Source organism: Lagenorhynchus albirostris, chromosome X (assembly GCF_949774975.1).
Source record: "Lagenorhynchus albirostris chromosome X, mLagAlb1.1, whole genome shotgun sequence".
NCBI classification, from domain to species: Eukaryota; Metazoa; Chordata; class Mammalia; order Artiodactyla; family Delphinidae; genus Lagenorhynchus; species Lagenorhynchus albirostris.
In genome coordinates, this window is record NC_083116.1 from 121,623,256 (window position 1) to 121,642,371 (window position 19,116).

At 43.7% G+C, this 19,116-nt stretch overlaps 1 protein-coding gene across 5 annotated transcripts; it reads right to left on the reverse strand.

Moving 5' to 3' along the window:
- Positions 1–18,257, reverse strand: TCEANC (transcription elongation factor A N-terminal and central domain containing). 5 transcript variants are annotated; one of them, XR_009538457.1, is made up of 4 exons: positions 18,195–18,257; positions 16,126–16,250; positions 1,462–1,625; positions 1–50 (listed from the first exon to the last, which is right to left on the reverse strand). XR_009538457.1 is itself a non-coding variant. In XM_060137684.1 (4 exons), exon 4 carries the CDS (start codon positions 9,580–9,582, stop codon positions 8,524–8,526), a length of 1,059 nt encoding a protein of 352 aa, XP_059993667.1. In that variant the 5' UTR covers positions 9,583–9,699; positions 13,375–13,452; positions 16,126–16,250; positions 18,195–18,257; the 3' UTR covers positions 8,508–8,523. The 5 variants fall into 5 exon arrangements, 4 of the variants coding, with proteins under 4 accessions (XP_059993667.1, XP_059993670.1, XP_059993668.1 ...); XM_060137684.1 differs by lacking the exons at positions 1–50; positions 1,462–1,625 and adding exons at positions 8,508–9,699; positions 13,375–13,452; XM_060137687.1 differs by lacking the exons at positions 1–50; positions 1,462–1,625 and adding an exon at positions 8,508–9,592.
- Positions 18,258–19,116: the final 859 nt, after the last annotated feature.

The window sequence follows — 19,116 nt, forward strand, 5'->3', positions numbered from 1 at the left end:
GCTATGTTCCAGGGGCTTGATGTCGTTGATAGTGTAGCTCGAACCTGTGGCTTGAGAAACAGGGAAGAAAAAGAAGGGGCAATGATTGTGGATGGAAGCTTTAGCCCTGTTTGTTGTGTGACTGAAAGAGGGAGGGGCTTCTACGCAGAAATGCAGAGGCCAGGGCCCAGCACACTGCCTGGATAGAGGCCACTGCCTGCTGGATGGCTGTCAGTATGAACTGGCAGGGCGCCTCCCAGAAGGCCTCTCTGAGGAAGCCTGCCAGTATTTCTTGATAATATGTATGCGTAATTGGGATACTATAGGTTTAGAAAGACTCACTGAGATAAATATCCAGCAGAGATCCTGTCTCCAATTCCCTCCCTCAGTCCATTTGATTTTTTTGTAATAGCTTTATTGAGATATAATTCACAGACCACAGAACTAAAATAGGGTATAATTAAAATATAATTAAAATAGGGTATAATTCAACGGTGTTTAGCATATTGGCAGAGTTGGGCAACCATCACCACATTCAATTTTTGAACATTTTCATCACCCCCCCGAAAGAAATCCCCAAGCCCTTGAGCCACCATCTCATGTAAAAATGATATCAAAATCCACTAAGATGTTTGGAAACTTTCTGCTCAGCCATTGTTGAGATTTCACAAAGCTGGGGGGTAAAAGTCCATCTGTTGCATGAAAAAACTCTGCAGAGATGGAAGTCCTCAGTCTGAGCAGACACTAAAGACCAGACCAGATGGCCTAGTAGACACAGAGACGCCAACATACAGTCCACTGAAACCTGGGAGTTCTTTCCCCTCAGACATGGGTGAAGGTCTACTTCAGTTGACTCAGGCCTTCCTGGGCACCCTTGGAAATGTCTGAATTTTTTGTTTCCACCCAGAAAGGTGAAATTTGCCTATTATGATCCCATTTTGATTATTTAAAAGCAACCGCTGGGAGCTCTCTCTGTTTATATACATTTTGAAACTGAATATATTCCAAAAATAAGAAGTTTTTGAATGGGCCAGGTTTTCATTTGCTTATTAATCAGATCTGTAACTTTTCCATGGCTGTTTTAGATTTTTTTAAATGTATGTCATCACATGAAAAAGACTAACAACTACTTAGAACCTACTCCTATTTGTACCTTGTTTATATTTTTAAAAGAAAGCAAGAATATATCCAAAAAATTTATTTTAATTCTATTTTTTTTCACTGTCCAGCATGGATGTCTGTGATAATTTAACAAAGGATGCAAAACAGCCTGCCTCTTTTGTCAAAATTGATTATCTGTATCATATAGTTTCCCTAGGTCATAAATAAAGAGAGTGAAAATGTAAAGGCCACTATATTTTATAGGGAATGGCATTTGAAACTGCATTTATATACTTACAGTCTTCAAATTCAAAAAAACATATGCATGTCACTTTAAAACTACATGTTTTCATATGTTTAAGTATTTTAAAAATCACTTACTTTTCAGAACATCAGATAAATCACATGGGTGCCACCAGAAGTTTCGGGAAGGTTCCCCTGTGCCAGGAGAGCTGGCAACCACTGCCAAGCATTCCTGGCTGATCTCTCCACAGCGGGAAGCGTGCATAGCACTGCGCTGAGTGTAGTCTGCAAACCACACACTCCTGTCATTGGAAAAACAAACCACAATTGAAAAACAGTTGTACCTTGCATGGAATTAACAGGAAGCCTGCATGTTTCTGGAAGCAAACTGATATGCAAAAATTAAATTAAAAAACCCCACCTGTTCATCATGAATAGTCCTGGCTTTCTCTCCATGTACCCTTGGGCAAGTAACTTAATGTCTCTCAGCCTCAGTTTTCTCATCTCTAAAGTGCTGGCTGGGTAGTTGTGAAGCTTAACTGAGATGCTGTATATAAAGTGCCAGGAATCTAGCAAGTCCAGTGATGGAACATTGTCGTCTCGGCTTTCTCTGCCTGGCTTACCTCATCTCAAGATTTACCCTTAGGGTCACAGCCTTTGTAAAGCCTTCCCTGATCCTCCTGGGTCCCCTGCACCTCTGCCTCTACAGTCTGTCTCTCTTATAGTTCTTGAACTGTAAAGTGATTGTGGCTATGTCACCTGCATTTTGGGGGCCTGAGGCCTGGAATGGCATCTAGCTCATCTCTTGGCCCCCAGCACTTGGCAGAGTGTAAAGCAACGTGCAATCATTATGGCATAGCATTTCTGGTAATGCTTAGTAACGTCTATGGAAACCTAATTTTAAAAAATAATATAAATGGGATTATATGAAGTTGTCATCAGTTCTCCCTTCAGACTGTAGGCTCTTCTGAGAGCAAGAAGGCACCTTTTATTTATTTATTTAAATTTACTTATTTAATTTATATTTATTTTTGGCTGCGTTGGGTCTTCGCTGCTGCACGCGGGCTTTCTCTAGTTGCGGCCAGTGGGGGCTACTCTTCGTTGCAGTGCATCGGCTTCTCATTGCGGTGGCTTCTCTTCTTGCGGAGCACGGGCTCTAGGCGCACGGGCTTCAGTAGTTGTGGCACGCAGGCTCAGTAGTTGTGGCTCACGGGCTCTAGAGCGCAGGTTCAGTAGTTGTGGTGCACGGGCTTAGTTGCTCCGCAGCATGTGGGATCTTCCCAAACCAGGGCTCGAACCCGTGTCCCCTGCACTGGCAGGCGGATTCTTAGCCACTGCGCCACCAGGCAAGCCCCAAGAAGGCACCTTTTATGATCTACGTATTTACAGTAAATACCTCTGAGGGATGTAAGAATATTTTAGTAAAATACTTTGCATTTACTCGGAAGCTATAAATAATAAAGCAAATCTGACCTAAAAGATGAAGGCCCAACCCTTGCAAAGGCAATGGAGCCCTGCCAGCTGCAGGCTTCCTGACTGGTGTTTAGAAATGGTAATAGGGAATGAAACGAACCTCTCATCACAGGAAGTGCTCAGAGAAGAGACAGAGCTGCAACTGTATCCAATTTGTAGTCTAAAAAAAAGTAACATGGACAAAAGGAGAGTGATGTGTGAAATCCCATGAAGAGAGCCCTTCTACATTCAGGTATAACAATTGATGTTTATGCCCTGTGCAGGTATCACCCATAACCATGGCAACCAGGATCCAGGCTATACTGTGCTGAATTTCTGTGCTGTTTGTTATTTTTTATTATAGGCCATGGGTTGGGAATTCAGGGTTGGTTGTGTTTTATGAAACAACCATTTGCAAAACTGCCAATGTAGGGAAGGAAAAAAATCTTTTTTCTCCGAACCGTCTAGGTTCTTGGTTGGGGCTCTGTAACAAAAGACAGATTAACAAGAAGAAAGCACACTTGGCTGGGAAAACTGGACAGCTACATGTAAATGAATGAAATTAGAACATTCCCTAACACCGTACACAAAAATAAACTCAAAATGGACTAAAGACCTAAATGTAACGCTGGACACTCTTCGACATAAACCACAGCAAGATCTTTCTCAATCCACCTCCTAGAGTAATGAAAACAAAAACAAAAATAAGCAAATGGGACCTAATGAAACTTAAAAGCTTTTGCACAGCAAAGGAAACCATAAACAAAATGAAAAGACAACCCTTAGAATGGGAGAAAATATTTGCAAATGAAGCAACCGACAAGGGATTAATCTCCAAGATATACAAACAGCTCATGCAGCTCAATATAAAAAAAAAAAAATCAAAAAATGGGCGGAAGATCTAAATAGACATTTCTCCAAAGAAGACATACAGATGGCCAAAACGCACATGAAAAGATGCTCAACATCACTAATTATCAGAGAAATGCAAATCAAAACTACTATGAGGTATCACCTCACACTGGTCAGAATGGCCATCATCAAAAAATCTACAAACAATAAATGCTGGAGAGGGTGTAGAGCAAAGGGAACCCTCTTGCACTGTTGGTGGGAGTGTAAATTGGTGCAGCCACTATGGACAACAGTATGGAGCTTCCTTAAAAAACTAAAAATAGAGTTGCCCTATGATCCTGCAATCCCACTCCTAGGTATATATCCAGAGAAAACCATAATTCAAAAAGATACACGCACCCCAATGTTCATTGCAGCACTATTTACAATAGCCAGGACACGGAAGCAACCTAAATGTCCATCAACAGAGGAATGGATGAAGAAGATATGGTACATATATACAGTGGAATATCACTCAGCCATAAAAAAGAACGAAATAATGTCATTTGCAGCAACATGGATGGACCTAGAGATTGTCATCCTGAGTGAAGTAAGTCAGACAGAGAAAGATAAATATCATATGATATCGCTTATAGGTGGAAACTAAAAAAACGGGTATAGGGACTTCCCTGGTGGTCCAGCAGTTAAGACTCCACGCTCCCAATGCAGGGCGCCTGGATTCGATCCCTGGTCAGGGAACTAGATCCTGCATGCCGCAACTAAGAGCCTGCATGCTGTAACTAAAGATCCACATGCCACGACGAAGATCCTGCACCCAGCAACGAAGATCCCACGTGCCGCACCTAAGTCCCAGTGCAGCCAAATATATTTATTTAATTAATTAAATTAATTAATTTTTTTAAAAAAGGTACAGGGCTTCCCTGGTGGTGCAGTGGTTGAGGGTCCGCCTGCCGATGTGGGGGACGCGGGTTTGTGCCCCGGTCCGGGAAGATCCCACATGCCGTGGAGCGGCTGGGCCTGTGGGCCATGGCCGCTGAGCCTGCGTGTCCGGAGCCTATGCTCCGCAGCGGGAGAGGCCACAACAGTGAGAGGCCCACGTACCGCAAAAAAAATAAAAATAAAAATAAAAAAGGTACAAATGAACTTATCTACAAAACGGAAATAGAGTTACAGATGTAGAAAACAAACTTCCAGTTACCAGGGGGTTGGCAGGGGGAGGGATAAATTGGGATTGACACATACACACTACTATATATAAAATAGATAACTGATAAGGACCTACTGTATAGCACAGGAACTCTACTCAATACTCTGTAATGGCCTATGTGGGAAAAGAATCTAAAAAAGAGTAGATATATGTATATGTATAACTGATTCACTTTGCTGTACACCTGAAACTAACACAACACTGTAAATCAAATATACTCCAATAAAAATTTTTTTAAAAAAGAAGAAAGCACACATTTATGTAATGTAAATTTTATCTGACCTGGGAGCCTTTATAAGGAAATGAACCCCCAAAGAAACAGCTACACCTGGGTGTTTCTATACTAGGTTTGATGAAGAGTGGAAAGTTGTGGGAAAATGTGAAGGGACAAAGAGTATGAGCTAAGGGTGGTCAACTGGGGGAAACCCAGAAAGACCCGTTCACTGCGATTCCCTCCAGCATCCCTCCATCTGCAGAGATAAGGATGCTCCTTTCCTCGGTATGGAGAGGGCACCTCTCACTTGAGGGTCTTATGACCTCCCTCAGGGGAAGGTCAGAGAGGACTTCCTGCACCTATAGTTTCTCAAATTCCTTCAGCTTAAAATATTCACTATGCCAAAGTGCCAGATTTGGGGGTAGTGTGTCCTCAACCCCATCACCAAGGACTTTCTCAACTATACGGATGCAGGGAGACCAGTCTTTGTGTACTCTTGTTTGAAACCAGTTAAATGACATTTGGACCATTGCTACAGCCACCTAACTGGTGTCCCTGCATCTGTCCTTGCTTCCCTCCTCATCTAACTTAACACAACAGCCAGAAGGATGCTTCTTAAAGGTCATTCAAGTCTTATCACTACCAACCCCTTGGCTTCCATGGCTTCCTATCAGGCTTGGAAAAATCCCAAAGTCCTTATCATGACCGACAAGGGCCCTCACGAACCCGATGGCTCTTGGACTTCACCTCTCATCCTTCTTCCCCTTGCCACTGTGCTTCAGCTCTGGTGGACTCTTGCTGTGCTGCCTCTGTGTCAGGCACCCTCCCATCCTGGGGTCTATGTACTTGCTGTTCTTGTAAAAATGATTTTAAATGAAATGAAAGATCCTTTACCTCATGAGCACTTAAAAAACAACAACAACAACAAAAACGCTTTCTTTTTAGGAGATAAGCATAGGATATAAAAGAATTATTATCTATACTTAGAAAATGTAGTGCTCTCTCATTGACTAAAAGTAAAAAAAAAACAAATCAGATTACTGTTTTCCTATCTATAGTTGCAGAAGTCACTGACAAAGTTGATACGAAATGAGGAAGACTACCCAGATTTTTATAGCTTGGAGAGTAAAGGAATTTCCATTTCAAGTGCTTTTATTTGTGTGCAAATTTAGTTTGCAAAAGTCCAGTACAAATAAAAACTACCAAAAAACCCCACCCCACAAAACACACCCAAAGACCCTAAAGCAAAAAACAAACACTGACATGAACCAATCACACATGGTATTCATGTGCTGTGCTCTTTTATAACCACTGAATAGTTTCTAAGATCATTCCAAGTCACATGAAACCACACTTTGTGAAACTTGAAGTTTTAGGTGACTTTGCAAGTTTTTCTTTAAAAGACCGTTACATCATAATAGGCAGCCCTGGGAAGCCACAGATACAAAGGTATCAAAATAGAATTGATAATTAATGGCCTCAAGCCCATTTCTTCAAAACCATTTGAAAACACAAACGTATGTTTAAACACTGTTTACAAAGGCCTCGAAGAAGTAATTTCCTCTTCGTTTATCAGAGAAACGTTGGTAGATTCAAAGGCTGAGGCAATGGACTTCCTCTGAGAGGTTAATGCCAGTTTTTACAAAAGCAGAATTGGAAATTCAGACCTAAAGGGGTTCAGAGTGTGCCACCCCCAAAATATAATGGCATAAGGATCATTCGGAGCTGAAAGCAAATGAGAAAAATCAAACACAGGGTGAGCTCTCTGCCCTCCCGCTACCTGCCTGAAAACAGAACACAAATTCCCCTTGTGAATTCCCTACCAGGAAGGAGGTAACAACGTCTTCACTGGAGGCAAGATGGCACTGGAAAGAGTCTACACAAACAAACCTTACTAAATGACCATTATCTTCCATTAGTTCCCCCCACCCCGCCACACACACACACACACACACACACACACACACACACACACACACACACACGCTCATTTACCTTCCCAGAGTTTGCTGCCACTAAAAGCCTAAAGCCCTTTTCCTTTGTCTTGTTACTTCTCTACAAACATACTATTTTTTCTTAAAATTCTATATAAGCCCAAGTTGTAACCATCCCTTTGAGTTACGCATTACCAAATTTCTCCTGCGGGTATGCGTGCTGCACATATAAACTACTTTTCTCTTGTTAATCTGTCTTTTGTCAGTCTAGTTTTCGTGGTCCCAGCTACAGGATTTTTTCCCCTCCCCTACAGACCTAACCCCTGATAACATGAAGACTCCCTAACGTCAGGAACCTAATGTCATAGTTTATAAACCCTGGAGAACTTGTGTGACGGAAAAAAATACATGACTCCTTCGACTGAGCAAGAAGACTGGAAATAAAATTCTAACTGTGGGATTAGTCGCAGGGTAATTTTCAGGGTTCACGGGACACCTGTAAAGTGAGAAGAGAAAAGAGAGGGGAAAATAACAAAGCTCTTGTTCCCCAATGTTAGAGCTTGAAGACACTATTCATTTAGTTCCACATCTCCAGGACTGTATTTCTCAGAAGTCAATACTGAAGCGGTCTCGGACAGGGAATTGGAAGGAAGAAAATCCGGCAGCAGTTCAAGTTTGACTATTTATGGTGTGTCACTGGGGCGAGTCATGGCGCCTCTGTGGATGTTTCCTCAACTGTGAAGTGTATAGAATAACTTTCTTTTCTTAAAGGTGACAAAAGGATCAAGTGAGAGCCTATGGATGAGTAGTTCTCAACTCTGACTGCATCTTAAAATAACTTGAGGAATTAAAACCAAAATGTTGATGCCTGGGCTGCATCCCATAGATCCAGATGTAATTGTCCCAGGGTGGGTCCTCAGCACTGTGGGTTTTCAAAGCTCCCCAGATCCTGCTAATATGCAGCCAGTGCTGGGAACTACAGGCCTATTGCAGAAGCAGCACTTCTCCAATGACCTCGAACAGGATCACCTGGGGATCCTGCCAAAATGCAGATGCAGATTCAGAAGCATGGGACCGGAGAGTCTGCATTTCTCACGGGCACCTAGGTTATGTCTGAGTACAGCAAAGTACTAAGTAGCCACTAAGCATGATGCAAACAGGCGTCCACTCTCTCTCCCCAAACTATCAACTTTTAGTGACAGTGGTGTGAGCTTCAGCAAACAACCTTCTTTCCTTCTTCGTAGGATAGTTTTGCAAATAGTATGTATAACTCACTACTATATATAAAATAGATAAACAACAAGGACCTACTGTATAGCGCTGGAAACTATACTATCTTGTAAAAACCTATAATGGAAAAGAATCTGAAAAAGAATATACATATGTTTCCATTATAAGTTATTTTATATATATATACAAATTAACTATACCTCAATTTAAAAAAAAGAATAGCGTGTACAAGATTTTAAAAACAAGCATAAAAGGGTGGTATGAATAAAAGGGATCACTCCAGTTATCTGTTAAGAGAACATTTATTACAATTACAAGCACTCCCACTTGCTATGGTACCACTGCTCCCCACATTCATTGCAGATTACGTAGGTCATCATTTCTTCATCTGGGTTGGAATTCTGCACCCAACTTGGAAGGAAGAGTGTCCCTCTGGCGATGACGGTGACCTGGCAATTGAATTTCTCGCAGCGTTGGCACTTTATTTTCTTGGTCGGCGTGCCCTCCACCACTTGGGGCAGGTAATGTTCCCGTATGCCAGATTCCGTGTAGGAGGCTCTCAACTGCTTCAGTTCGTGGCTAGCCATTTCCATGGCGGTCATTTCGGCAAATTCCCTTGGAGACATGGCCCCAGAGAGCAAGTTTTGCTGTAAGTGAGACGTGTGGGGGGTTTTCAGATTGGCGACTTTGCTTCGGATGCAAGTTTTATATTTTTTGAGGTTCTTGGAGTGAAGGGTAAAAATGTGCTCTTCGATTTCTCGTGCAAACTTGTACCACAGATCGGCTCTGGGCTGCTCTGTGTAAGGACCAGCTAGAGCTTCATACAGCAGCTCTGTGCATTTGGCTCTCACGGGCGCTGCAGGATCTGGCTGCCCACTCGCTCTCTCGTCGGGGGATTGAGGGTCACCGGCCCTGAGATGCGCTGCCTTAGGCTCCGCTCCACCAGGGCTATTTTCTGGCACGATCCTTTCAACAGCTCCTGCAACATCTTGGGATGAGTGCAGAGAATGACAGCGGGAGCTGCCCGGTATCTCATCCTGATTTGGGTCAGGAGAAAGTCCTTGATTTTCTTCTTTATTTCCACCTGGAGGAAATGGTTTAGGGCTGCCCCGTGGCTTGCAGTGAGTATCCTTATACAGAGCTTTCCATTGTGACAGCAAACGCTTGGCTTTCTTTTTCAAAGCCGCCGTGGGGCAGTTTTTGAGGACTCTGTACACAGCCCTGACCACATCCGTCTCCTGGAGATGCTCCGGAGTCACACGCAGAGTTTCTAGCTCAGTAAGGTGGTTGCCGAGATCCTCAAAATTCCTTTTAGACATCAGTTGCTCAATAAGGGAAGCTCTGGCAGCTATCTGCTTCTTGTCAGACATCTTGTTACGGCTGCAAAGAAAAAAGAGGTTTCCGTTTTCTCAAGCTTGCGTTTGCCAGGCGCAGCTTCCTGATAGGAGCACAGCGCTCTCTGCCAGTTACCTATGCAGAGAAAGAGTCTGTAATAAAAATGGGTGCAATGTATTAGAAAATGCAATCTGCAATGTAGTATGGTTTAGCCTCAAAAGTTTGATTCTCAGTAGTTAAAAATATATATATATATATATATCCCTGTAAACAGCTTTTGCGTTAACAATTGCTTGATAGAAGCATGCTGAAAGATCTGCTGTAACTTTCCCATCCCTAATTTTTTTTTTTTTTTTTTTTTTTTTTGGTACGCGGCCCGCTTACTGCCTTGGTCTCTCCCGTTGTGGAGCACAGGCTCCGGATGCGCAGGCTCAGCGGCCATGGCTCACGGGCCCAGCCACTCCGCGGCATGTGGGATCTTCCCGGACCGGGGCATGAACCCGTGTCCCCTGCATCGGCAGGCGGACTCTCAACCACTGCACCGCCAGGGAAGCCCCCCATCCCTAATTTTACAAATGAATGATCTTTCCAAATCAAGATTAGTCAACTCCTTTTTGTGGAATTTGGTGGTTATGCTGGGGATGAAAACATGCCAGTGTCAGCGTCAATGGGGGAAGGCTCAGGAGGCCGGACTATTTTCCCTCGTGTTCAGCTATTTCACCGAAGTCCTTGCTGATTTTACAGTCTTGAAGTAGTACTTTTCTGAATATAAAAGCATGAGAAACAGCGCCAAAAGTGGATGCTGTTTAGAAGTCCCAAGGAATCTAAAGAAATGATGAAGCGGCACAGGTTGGGAGGCAGCTGGATCCAGGTCAGATGGGCCCCAAAGTCAACAGGCCACACTGTGCTGACATCTGACTCTTCTGAACAACGGGGGGATTTATGACTTTGGACTAACAGGTCCCTAGGCCAGAGTTTGGGCCCATTAACTTTTCTCTTCTTTTTAACTTTTAGGTGTAAAAAGTTGCTTAATGGTTATGTCTGTGTGAATCTCATCCTGGGGAGGCGAATGTTCACTTTATCTAACCAGTCTCTTCTTCCATCCACATAATGCACATAACCTTGCCTACCAAATACCCTTGGATCTATATCTGCCCATTTGGTCTAACCGTGAACATAAGCATCTTGATGGCAGGGATACTGTCTTTTCAACACTCCACGGACTCTCATTTTATAGCACGTGATATTAAATAAACTATCACCGATCACACGCAGGCTAACAACGCTGAAGCGATTACAGGGAGAGTTAATGCAGTCTTCCTAGACACCATCTGACAAGGGCTGTAAAACGTAAGGTCCTTGCAGTCAGCAATTCTACTTTTATAAATTTACTTTAAGGAAATAAGAGATGTGGAAGCTGTTTTTGTAAGAATTTCCTGCAAACTTAGAAGAAACTATGAGGTCCCAAATGGTTAGACTTGCATATGAATGTTCACAGCAGCATTCTTTGTAACAGACAAAAAGTGGAAACAACCCAAATGTCTATCAACTGAGGAATGGATAAACAAAACATAGTATATCCATACAATGGGATGTTACTTGTCAATAAAAGGAAACTCTGATACAGACTACACATGGATGAGCCTTCAAAGCTCTGTTAAATCAAAGACACAGAAGACCACGTATTGTACGATTTCATTTACATGAAATGTCTGGAATAGGCAAATCTGTAGAGACAGAAAGTAAATTAGTGGTAGACCAGGGCTGGGATGGAAGGAAGGGGGAGGGAACCAGTGGGGTGGAATGAAGAGTGAGTGGCAAAAAAAAAAAGTTATGAAGAACCTAGGGGTAAGACGGGAATAAAGATGCAGATCTACTAGAGAATGGACTTGAGGATATGGGGAGGGGGAAGGGTAAGCTGTGACAAAGTGAGAGAGTGGCATGGACATACATACACTACCAAACGTAAAATAGATAGCTAGTGGGAAGCAGCCACATAGCACAGGGAGATCAGCTTGGTGCTTTGTGACCACCTAGAGGGGTGGGATAGGGAGGGTGGGAGGGAGGGAGACGCAAGAGGGAAGAGATATGGGAATATATGTGTATGTATAACTGATTCACTTTGTTATAAAGCAGAAACTAGCACACCATTGTAAAGCAATTATAATCTACTAAAGATGTTAAAAAAAAAGTGAGTGGCTACTAATGGGTGCAGAGTTTTTCTTGGGGGAGGTGCAAAATCTTCTCTCAAGTTGACTGTGGTGATGGGTGCACAGTTTTGAATAAGCTAAAAACCAGTGAATCGTACACTTTAAGTAGGTGAACTGTACAGTACATAAACTATATCTGAACAAAGCTGTTATTTAAAAACAGCATCTAGGGACTTCCCTGGTGGTCCATCAGTTGGGACTCCACGCTTCCACTGCAGGGACCACGGGTTCCATTGCTGGTCGGGGAACTAGGATCCCACATGTTGCACGGTAAAAAAAAAAAAAAAAAGTTTTAATAATAAAAATTAAGAAACAGCATCTAGGGAATTCCTTGGCGATCCAGTGATTAGGACTCCATGTTCTCACTGCTGAGGGCCCAGGTTCAATCCCTGGTCAGGGAACTGAGATCCCACAAGCCATGTGAGGCAGCCAAAAAAAAAAAAAAAGTTTTTTTAATTAAAAATAAATAAAAAGAAACACAACATCTAGAGTCTGATCCAAATTTTATTTAAAAATCACATGTGATGAGAAAAGGCCAAAAATAGATACAAAAAATTTCAGACAGAGGCATTTTCTGAATGGCAAGATTTTACGTGATTTTCGTTTGTTCTTTTACTCTTTCCTGAATTTCCTCTAATGTGTATGTATTGTTTTCCTACTCAGAAAAGTGATTAGTCTAGTTCAATTTCATGATAAACCCTATACATTTAAGATATGTGGCCACTGGAAAACGGCATGGTAAATGGCTCATTCCACTTCACCGCCCTCAGAGATCAGGGCACCACAAAGCAGCCGCCTCACCCCACCCGTGGCTCTGCATTCAGGTCAGCCCTCACGATTTCCTCACAAGTCCACTGCTGCATCGAAACCAGTTCCATCTTCCCTCAAGCTCTACCCCAAATGTGAACAGTTAAGTGCCCAGGACTACAACTCTGAGGTTCCTACTGGTTTTCCCCACTGCACAGCTCAGATGACCAAGATTCTGGGTCTTGCATTTTTACCGCCTGGGCAGTCTTTTTTTTCTCTATTTCTTTTTTAAAGTCAGTTAGCAATAACTCAATGGGCCACTGATTCTGGATCTTAAGTGGCATTTTCTAATTATCGAGAATTGGTACTTCAAGATCATTGTTTTTCCTTTTTGAATTCCACTTTCTTTTTTTGAATGATCAGAATGAAGATGTATTGATTTACTTATTTTTTTTATAAATAAAGTTTTATAGCCCTGCCCGTTTACTTACGTAGTTTTTAAAAAACTTTTATTGAAGTATAGTTGATTTACAATGTTGTGTTAATTTCTGCTGTACAGCAAAGTGATTCGGCTATACATATATATTCTTTTTCATATTCTTTTCCATTATGGTTTATCATGGGATACTGAATATCGTTCCCTGTGCTCTACTGTAGGACCCTGTTGTTTATCCATTCTATATATGATAGTTTGCATCTGCTAACCCCAAACTCCCAATTCATCCCTCCCCGATCGCCCCTCCCCCTTGGCAACCATGAGTCTGTTCTCTATGTGAGTCTGTTTCTGTTTTGTAGATATGTTCATTTGTGTCATATTTTAGATCCCACATATAAGTGACATCATATGGTGTTTGTCTTTGTCTGACTTACTTCACTTAGTATGATAATCTCTAGGTCCATCCATGGTGCTGCAAATGGCATTATTTCATTGAATTCCACTTTTAAAGACTGAAAACAGTAAAAGAGATCTTTCTAAGAATCAAAGACTCAGTAAACAAAGAACAGGCAAGACAGCACAGAAAAATTAAAAACACACATCCTCGATTGCTGAATACTGCTCTCAGCATTGTCTGCCTGAGATCTTGGGATCTGGAGGAAGTCAAGCAGGGGCGTCACAATGATAAGGTCTCAAGCAGCTCAATAAACTTGAGCCCTCCCCCCAGCTGTGGGAAAGTTTCCTAACAAGTATTCAACCTACCCGCGTCTATACTCATTCTATATGCATCACTACCAAAGAAAGAAAGCAAGATTGAAGTTGGCTGGATGTCAGCAAGGTGGTTAATAAGAGACCAGTCTAGAGTGCCCACAATGAGGTTAGGCAATATTTAACTCAGGTCGAATTTCTCAATGAAGGGTCAGAGCTTCAAGGAGATTCTGAAGGGGAATTTAATTGTGGCTTCAGGGCTTCAGGGCGATGGGAGCACTGTTTGTCTTAATAGTAAAACTTTTTCTTTACTCATGGAAATCTACAGAAGTTAATGGATTCATATATTAGCACTCTGCTCTGCATTTCATATGTCCTTTTTTTAAAAAAATAAATTTACTTATTTATTTTTGACCATGTTGGGTCTTCGTTGCTGCGCGCGGGCTTTCTCTAGTTGCGGCGAGCAGGGGCTACACTTCGTTGTGGTGTGCAGGCTTCTCGTTGCGGTGGCTTCTCTTGTTGTGGAGCACATGCTCTAGGCACACGGGCTACAGTAGTTGTGGCTCGCGGGCTCTAGAGCACAGGCTGAGTAGTTGTGGTGCACGGGCTTAGTTACTCAGCAGCCTGTGGGATCTTCCCGAACCAGGGCTCAAACCCATGTCCCTTGCATTGGCAGGCGGATTCTTAACCACTGCACCACCAGGGAAGCCCCTTCATATGTCCTTTTATTTACTGTTCCTCCATATTTTTTTGTTTTGAATTGTGGTAAAATACACATACCATATAATTTACCATCTTAACCATTTTTACAAGGACAGTTCATTAAGTACATTCACACTGTTGTGCAACCAACTTTCAGAACACTAGTTGTCTTGCAAAACAAACTTTGCACCCATTAAACAACAACTCTCCATTTCTTTCTCCCCTGCAGCCCCCGGCAACCACCATTCTACTGTCTGTCTCTATGAATCTGACCACTTTAGATGCCTTATATAAGTGGAATCATACAGTATTTGCCTTCTTGTGTTGGGCTTATTTCACACAGCATAATGTCCTGAAGGGTCATCCATGTCGGAGCATGTGTCAGAATTTCCTTCCTTTTCAAGGCTGAATAATATTCCATTGTATGGACAGAGCATATTTTGTTTATCCATCCATCCACTGATGGACACTTAGACTGCTTCTACCTTTTGTGAATAATGTTGCTATGAACATGAATGTACAAATATCTCTTTGAGACCCTACTTTTAATTCTTTTGGGTATATACCCAAAAGTGGGATTTGCTGGATCAATATGGTCATTCTATTTTTAATTTTTTGAGGAACCACCATACTGTTTCCCATTCTCCTCCATATTTTTAACAGCATTTAAATGCTGTCCAACTTTCTATTCTCCCTGTGGGACAGTCACGTAAATATAAAGCAATTTATTGCCCTAGGAGGCTATAGTGTGGAAGCACCTGGGATATAAAATTTTGAGAACTGCCACAAAAAGACAAAGTAGGCTGTGTGTCCAGTTTAGAGTTCTACACAGTTCATTCAATAAATATCTATTATGTATCTCATACACGATAAATGCTGAGCCTAATGAGCTACTCTCTGCCTTGAAGGAGCTGACAGCCCAGCGGAAGGAACACAGACAAGAAGCTGGCCAATTACAAGGACAGACACCGCTGCTAAGGGACACATGTAGGAGGAATACAGGAAGCAAACCTGGGCTTCCCATCATCTGGCCGGCTCCAATTACTTCTTCGTTGCTTTCACTCTGATTCACGACATTTTGTTAGAGGAATCATCCTCCAGTACAGATCTCAGCAAGAGATTCCCCCATTTGCCTGCTTAAAGCCCTTCAGAGGTTCCCCTCTGCTCTCAGGATGGAGCCCACGGTCCCTGGCCAGGTGATGAAAAGCCCCCTTCCAGCTTCCAGTGTGATCGCGCTGCATCGCTGACAGACACTGCCTACCTCCCAGCTCGATGCCTTTGCCCCATTAGCTCCCTGAGCCTGCCTGCCTGTCTCTCACCAGGAGTGGGTCTCACTCCTGACTGCCAATCTGAATCATCTGGAGAAATTAAACAGCAAAAGCAAAAGCAATGCCAGGGCCTCACCCCAGACAGAATGAATTAGAATCTCTGAGGGCAGGCCTGGGTATTTTGCAGCTCTCCAGGTGACTGTGATCTAAACCAGAGCTGCCACCACTGCCCTGTACACACAGGCACAACCCCCCTCCCGCAGCAAGACCAACCCAGCTCTGCTGCCATCAGCTGGAAGGCAGCTCCCATCCTGCCCCCACACTGAACGCGCACAACCTCTCTGACTTTGCATTTTGCTAGAGGAGCCTCATTAAATTAGGAAATGTTAAAAACGCTTGCTGTGCACAACTCACCTGAGAACCTTCTCTACAAACCACAACTGGTGACTGCAATGTTTTAAGTGTCACGATGCACCCAGAGTCCCGAACAGTCATTCCCGCACTTACCTTCTAACAGCAGAAGACAGTGCACATCGAGCAACTCTGTGTGCCGTATACACTCATGTCATCTCCATCCTCACAAAACCCCCGACACAGGTATAGCACTTAGCTCCATCTTACGATGATGAAACCTATTAAGAACATCAAATATTTGCACACTGGTTTTTTTTTCATGGTGCATATCACACGAAAAATTTTTTTTTATTGTGTGCCTTCCCTACAAGACCACAGAAGAACGACGTCTGTTTCATTCACCGCTACACACCTGGCAAACACCTGGTCAGGGCTTACTATTACTCAACAAATACTTTCTCCTCTCTGCTTGCGAGCATCATCCTTTTCACCACGGACAAGCTTGCTTGTACCCACTTGCGTCTAACTAAGCCCAGTGCCCCTCAGCTTCTTCCACGGGAGCCCAACCTCATCTCAATTCTAGTTCAGAAAATCATTTTAAAATATTCTAGTTCAAAAAAAGAAAACAGAAGCATGGTGCCTCCTGTGGGCTAATCAGGTGGGCTGCAGGAGTCAGGCCATTTGGGGATAAGGAGGGTCTAGAAGGTACAGTTGCCAGAAGTAGGGGGTGTCAAGTATATGTGGGGGGGAGGGGAATCCAACATCCCAGAATTAATATGAGAATTAAACGAGAGAGTCCTTATAAAGTCCTTAGAACTATGGCCCACACTAAGCCTAACTGACAATTACACAGGACTACAATGAAAAGGTTTCCTTGTATCTACCATACCGGGCATTGTTCTAGAGCAGGGTGTCGGCAAACTTTTTCTATAAAAGGCCAGATAGTAAATACTTTGGCCTTTGCAGGCCATGCAGCCTCTGTATGGACTACTCAACTCTGCTGTTTTTGTAGCAGGAACAGCAGCCACAGACAATACAGAAATGAATGGATATGGCTTCGCTCCCATAGATCTCTTTTGCAAAGACAGGAAGGCTGGATTTGGCTGCAGGCCATAGTCTGCTGACCCCTTTCTAGGGCAGTGCTGTCCAATAGCAATATAATGCAAGCCAAAGGAATAATGTAAAATTTCTAGTGGCCACGTAAAAAACATAAACAGGTGAAATTAATAATACATTTTATTTAACCCAGTGTATCCCAAATATTGCTGTTTCAACACGTTGATGGATATAAAAAAACTGGGATAGTTTACATTGTCTTCTTCATACTAATTCTCCAAAATTCGCTGTTTTACACTTAAGGCACATCTCAATTCGGACTAGGCACGTTTCAGGTACTCAACAGCCTTATGTAGCTAGCGGCTACCATATTGGACAACACAGTTCTAGAGCATATGCTAGTACAGATAATGCTGAGATACACACCTATACCCCTAGCTTCCTGATACATATTAAAAACAGTTTATACAGTGCCAACAACAGTAGGCCCTGAATATCTGTTGACTGAATGCATACAAAACCTTGTAAATATTAACTGACATAACGGATACATGGACAAAGTGCACACATCCGCCCTAAACCTGATGAAAGATCAAAGAGAAATTTCCAAAAGCTGGTAACAAATCAGCAATAACCTAGATCTGTTTAGATCTTTAGATCTAAGATCTAAAGAGAAAATTTTAATTTCTAGCCGTAACCCACATACATCTCTCCGGCTACACAGGGAGCCCCTTCCTCTGTGGAGAGGAATGATGCCAAATGTTGGTAGGGGCGTCGCAGTTTCTGAAGTCACGCAGTACTGCTCTAGGGCCCTTTCGCCTTACAACGAGCCCTAGCAAAGGTGCAGCGAGGGGAAGGGACCTGCACAAGGGCCCACTCTGGCCCGGGTTCGGATACCAGTGGGTGGGGTGGAGCGACAAGCAAAGCCTGCTGCAAGCCGTCCAAGGGTGACAGCCTGGCACCCAGCACACAGGCAGCGGCGGCCCCGAAGGAGCGGCCCACCCCGGAGATCTCGGCTGGAGGAGAGGTGAGGGCGAGGGCACGTTCCGGTCTACCGGCCCTGGGCACACCGAGAACCTCCCCAAGCAGGGGTGGGCTTCCACTGGGAACAAGGACTCGCCTGACTGCAGTGACAGACACGCCGGCGAACACAGAGAATATCTCACCGAGAAGCACAGGCGAAGCCCGGGAAGCCTCGGCGTCCAGATAGAACTTCCAGTCCCAGGGCGGGACCACGAAAGCTCAACCAATCCAAGCCCGCAAGCTGGAGAACACTGCCCGGGACCCAGCGCATGCGTGCTAGGGAAATGGCGCCTGCGCAGAGCGATCGGCGGCCCAGTGGGCCGGGCCGGGGGCCGGGCCGGGGGCCGGGCCCGGGGCCAGCCCCCAACCCACCCCCCCAACCCCCCCCACCCCATCCCACCACCCCCCACCACCCCATCCCCGCCACACACCCCCATCCCCGCAGCTCCCAGTCTGGGGTCCTGTGGTCTGGGGCCGACGGTCCGCACCGGGCCCTGAATTGAAAGAAGCTAGCCCTACTATTGCTTTTGAGCATCGAAGTGTGTTGAACTACTCTGCCACCTACCCTTTCTGCTTCCAGTCAAGACAGCGCTCAACTAAATGTTGACAAAACTTTGGACAAAACTGTGAATTATCTATTTACTTAACGCAGTAATTAATTCAACAAGTACCTACTGCACCTTTGGCATGCATCAGCTGATATGAAAGTAGAAAACATTCATTAAGTAGCCTTGTGCATCCTGCACTTCCCACCTGTACACATTCTTTACCGGCAAGGGTCCAATAAAGACAAAGTGTTGGTAGAACTAGAGAAAGTGGCAGCCTTCTTTGCTGACCCCATACTGGAGGGTAACTTGGGGGAAGGTTAAAGGAAGCAGGGTTTTGCTCTGGATTGGATGCTGTCAGGAAGCAGGGTGATTCTATGACTGAGCAATGTAATAAACCTTACCTAGAAGGAGGGAAGACAGGACCAAGACTAAAGCTGTAATTAGTAAAGCAGCAGCAGCGACTCCATTTTAAAAACTGTTGAAACATTGCAAGTTTATCCTGGATGTAACCTCAGAG